This window comes from Trachymyrmex septentrionalis, unplaced genomic scaffold (genome assembly GCF_001594115.1).
Source record: "Trachymyrmex septentrionalis isolate Tsep2-gDNA-1 unplaced genomic scaffold, Tsep1.0 scaffold313, whole genome shotgun sequence".
In the NCBI taxonomy this organism is placed as follows: Eukaryota; Metazoa; Arthropoda; class Insecta; order Hymenoptera; family Formicidae; genus Trachymyrmex; species Trachymyrmex septentrionalis.
In genome coordinates, this window is record NW_017305478.1 from 82,448 (window position 1) to 87,582 (window position 5,135).

At 36.4% G+C, this 5,135-nt stretch overlaps 1 protein-coding gene across 3 annotated transcripts in view; it reads right to left on the bottom strand.

Annotated features, from left to right (window-relative positions):
- Positions 1-2,098: 2,098 nt before the first annotated feature.
- LOC108749796 (microtubule-associated protein tau) overlaps positions 2,099-5,135 on the bottom strand; it is a 32,876-nt gene continuing 29,839 nt past the window's right edge. For 2 of the 3 annotated variants that reach the window (XM_018488764.1, XM_018488763.1), the window contains exons 7-9: positions 4,627-4,668; positions 3,807-3,968; positions 2,099-2,574 (exon numbers count right to left, since the gene is read on the bottom strand). In XM_018488764.1, the coding sequence (XP_018344266.1) occupies positions 2,497-2,574; positions 3,807-3,968; positions 4,627-4,668 (282 nt within the window). In that variant the 3' untranslated portion in view covers positions 2,099-2,496. The remainder of the gene's footprint in view (positions 2,575-3,806; positions 3,969-4,626; positions 4,669-5,135) is intronic. The other variant, XM_018488765.1, reaches the window with a different exon arrangement.

Below are 5,135 nucleotides of genomic sequence, written 5' to 3' on the forward strand. Positions count from 1 at the left end.
GGGTGTTGAGAGACAAAGAACGGAATAAATTTAAAAACAAAAATATTATTATAATGTCTCTCCAGAGCGATCCTAATCCAAGACGCGCGGACGCGTTGTTACACTATTGCGATCGTGATAACTTATGATAATTACGAAGATCTGAACGTTAATTATCATTCTCTGTCTCCGTGAAATATCGCAGCGTCAAATTAATTGAATCGAATGATCTCTTAATAATTCATGTGGAAGCAATACAGTGTAAATAATGTGTTACATATCTCCCCCTCTTCCCTTCTTTTTTTTTCTCTCCTTTTAGCGATGTGTAAATTGCACGAGGTACCTAAGGTAGTGTAGTGACGTAAGTGAGAGATTTTTATTTTTGGCGTGGCCGCAATAATTCTCCATCATCGATCTCTCCTTTCCGTTGACAAACACTCATCCTTAACACTGATCATCTCCCGATGGCTCTTTTTTTTCGCACCAACGATATTTTATATATTTATATATATATATATATATTATATATATACTCGTGGGATGCAATGTGTTGATTACGTATCTACAGTAAGGTTTACACGAATATCTCGTATGTCCTGTCGTCTAAGCGCAATCTCTCTAATCAACCCAAATGTATCTGACGGGTGTCTCACGCGAACACGTCGCGATTCACCTGCGTGTTACACGGCTCTTCTGGCACTTTCTTCTCCTCCCTCGCGACCTCGTTGCACCGAGCATATCTTGGATAACTCCGCGCATAAAGCACCGATAAAGTGTTCCGTTTCACGCTTCATGTAATCACTCTAAAACTCTTAGAGTGAATCTCATTCTGAAGAGTGAATTCTCAAAGATTGAAAATTGAGTCATCTTTTATCAAGATTTTTTTGTTAAAAGTAGCTCAATTTTCACTCTTTATGGAGTAAGATTCCACTTCAAAGAATTTGGAGTCATTTTATATGCTACTTGGGTATGCTACTTTAATATGCGGTGAACAATAAGGATAAAATGATACATTATGCGCGAAACGGAACGCACTCAATGAGATATAACAACGCGATTTTCTTTTTATTGTAGTCGTGGCTACAATACATACTTATGTTGTGGCGCGTACATACTTATGGCGCAAAAAGCTAAGTTATCCATGATGAACTGAAAGCCGACGCAACGCTTGTGGCTCCCTTTCGATTCATCTACACGTCGATCAAGATTGCTATAGTCTTCCGTCTCCTCGAAATCGTTAGATCGACCACGTGTCAAAGATTGCTCACGTGAACGGTAACTACACATTGTCGTTCGCGATTTAACTATTCGGGATGGCGTATGTACCCCGTAATTCCGGTGAAATGCAACGTACGCACGATATCGAGGGATTGTCGGCTGTTAAGACTTCCTCATGCGGAAATTAATGTACGCGCGTTTGTCTAACGTCTATTCCCCCTAAGAGGACGCGATGGTTTTTCCTGCGCACATTACAACGACGGGTATGTGTGATTTTTGTACTTTCATTGGAATCTACTACAGATACGAAAGCGAATCTATGACACTTGATAATGTGATAAATTAAGTAATAAGGATAGAATTTACTCGCGAAATTGAACATGATTGGCAATATTATAAATTAAATTTAAAAATTTACACATTCTTGTCGTCTACAAAATAAAATTTGGGGGTATTTAGCTTTAAAGACATTTATAATTATATTTGCCCTATTCTTTGTCGATAGCTTTGTCATCTTCACGAATATTTGTTAACTTCTTAAGCGATTACGCTCTATTACAACATATTGAAAAACATATTAAATTCGTATGAGACAACTAAACTGCAATTTCTGATATATGTTGATTATGGCATAAATGCGTATCAAAAATCGAAAAAGTTCGCAAATATTAATATTCACGTAGCGAGGGCGCATGAAAAATGCGTCGACATAATGATTTAGAAATCGCAAAGACGTACCGTGACAGAAATTCTTGATAAAAAAAGCTATCGCTTAAGGCTTAAAAAGAACCCTCATGTATAGAGATTGTTCCTCAAATCTGTTCTTCATCTGTATTACAAAAAAAGTGAAATATTTTTCTCAGTTCTTTTGTTTTTTTTATATGATTGCCTTATGATTTGCGCACTTACGTAAACATTTGGATAAAGAGTGTTTTCGTACAACGCACAATGACGTATTTGCTTTATCTCTCTTTAATGATAACTAAAATCGCTGTGAACGCGAGATGAAAGTACTCGGGAATCTCGCGTTGTATTCGATAACAAATCGACGCGATAATTGCCTCGTTGATTTAATCATTAATTCGTCCGTCGCGCAAATTTTGTCGCTTGCGTAGACGAGATATCAATCGCAGTGCTAATTTTTTCGAGAAGTTCCGCGCACCGTATATCTCAATGTTTTTCTCGATCGCGCAAGGACAGCGCTCGTTCGTCCTCCAAAGGGGGGGTAGATGGATAAACGTGATTAATCACATGCAAATGATATAATTAAAGCGGGTCTATCGGCCGACTTTTCGTGACCTAGCATTCCTGGTTCAGGTTCTCGTCCGAGGCTGGCAGGCCGTTCTTGCCGGTGATCGCGCCGGAGGGCACGGGGCTCTGCGGGCACAAGACACGATATCAGGATTAAGCCTGCAGCATCCTTGCGAACTGAATAAATCGACTGATGCCCGTTTCTATCAATGCAGGTTAATTTTAATCTCGGTTCAACTCTTCATCTTTTTCTAGTTCTAAAAATTAGAGGAAGATGAAAGTAAGTTGAACCTCGATTAAAGTTAATCTACATTGGTAGAAATGGGCATGAGTAAAATAAATAAATGTCCTTTAATGTCTTTTAATGCGCGTTAACTCTTTCAGGCTGTGCGATAGGCTAGCATTTCATCAATATAACCATTAGATGTTATTCTAATAATTTAGATGGTTTCAAAAGATTTACTTGTATTATAAAACAAATTTTCCTATCTCGTTTCATGCTGCTTATCCTGATTGTGCTTGAATGTGCTTCTTCAACATCTAATTTATTAATTATTTCTTCAGTTTTCCCTTTTTTGCGAATGAGATTTAGAAAGAAACAAAACCAATTGCATTACGATTAAGTTTAACCTTTAGAGGGCGGGAGTCTATTTTTTAAATCTTACAACTTTTCTTTAAGTAAAAGTAAAATTTGTTATAATTTATTATATATTTCATTGTATTTCTGCTTCAAAATACATACAACATTCTTTCGGTGCCACCATTGTGGTTTTCCCGTCCTGTAAAGGTCAATTTAGAGCGCAGAATTAACGACCCTTAATATCTGTGACATGGAGACCGCAATTGCATAATCACGATAAATGCATTTTTGCGAAGGTAACAACCAGCAGAAATAGACAAGTTCAATAAAGAACAAAGTTTTGCGGTCAGAAATATTATGAACATTTAATAAATAATTTCTTTATCTCGGAGACCAGTCTTATCGAAGACTGTTTTAAATAATTTCTAAGATGATATTTCCAATACGATATTTCAAACGTTTTTCTATCGTTATACGTACATTTTTCACAATTCTTTGTCTATCAATGCGAGCTAGTATTTAAATGTGCTCTGTGTATGCCATTGTGACTACGCATGCAACGCGTGTTTAAGCACATAGATGCAGAAAAAATAATGCGAAAAATCTCGAGAAGAAATGTTGTCTGGCTGGAACTTTTCATCATAGTGACATGTTTCTTTGCAAAATCATCAGAGAAATTCTACCGCGTAAAAGTTCTCAAGAGAGAAGTAATGAAGTAACAAAGTTCCGTGATGAAATTATATTCTCAAGACTCTTTTACTTTGCAGAAGAAATATACCTGAGACCCGCTGCCATTCAAACTCTCAACGTTGGAACTCGTCTGCCGAAGATAATCTCTGTCGTTGAAAATTTTTTTGTCGCCACCACCCGGCTTGTGCTTTACGTTGTCCAACGAACCGATCTTGCTTTCAGCCTTGATGTCTAATTTTTGCGTCGGGATCTAAGAAAATGAATGACGAGGACTGTATTATTCATTTGATAATAAAATTCTATTTAATAAGCGGCTAGAGGAGAGTGAAAATAAAAAGATAGACGTAGAAGGTTTTCCTGTTTTTCTCACGTAATCGAATAAGTGATAATAGACCATATTTATTATAATATTCATCAATGAAATTAGATTTAAAAGCACGATAAGACAGAAGTAACGATTGATCTAGAGTCTAAATAAATTTAGAAACATGCATAAATACATGCTTAAATCTCTCATCTAATGTACATCTTACTTACTCACGTCTATATCCGGCGATATAGATAGAACTTTACCACTTTATTGCAAAGTGATGATAAGCACATTTTGGTATCTCGTAAATCGTGGAGGTAAACTAACTGATTTATCATGCTGATTATAAATAGTGATTTCCAGTGTGGGAATATCGATGTACGAGATATATGTTATGCAGTCGCACGTTTGTTTGTAGGGCCAAGTTCTATTTATTTTTACTTCCACGATTTTGATGAAATACAAGAAATTAATTTTAATCATGATATCATGATCAGACGACGAAGGCCATAAAGAGCGGAGTGAGGAAGATAGAGAAAAAGCGACACATGATATACCTAATTTGCACGCTATTTGATTAGCTGTATGATATACTCACGTCATTCTTCGTTTCCTGCGGTGTCTTTGGCGAAGTTGTGGACTGAACATCAAGAAATAACAATGGCTTGTTAATAATGACAATAGACAATACATGCGTGTACGAATTAGCTGCACAATTGGATTTTGCGGCTTCCAATGATAATGTTTTTTTATTTGGATTTTAACAGAATTAACGATGCTCTTGACGGACCAACAATATTCTTTTTTGCTAAAAATTTTGGATTATTGTAAAGTAAAATTAATAATTCCAATTATCGCTTTGAAAGCCACAAAGTCATATACAATTTGGAATTATTAATTCTGCTTTAAAATCGTCAAAATACATAGCTGTTCCCTCTTGATGGATCATTATTCTTCTTTCAAAACTATAAGTAACTTCGTTCGGGATGTATGTATGCATATACACACACACACACACACACACACACACACACACATATATATATACGAGTATATGTGTGTGTGTGTGTGTGTGTGTGTGTGTGTGTGTGTGTGTGTGTGTGTGTG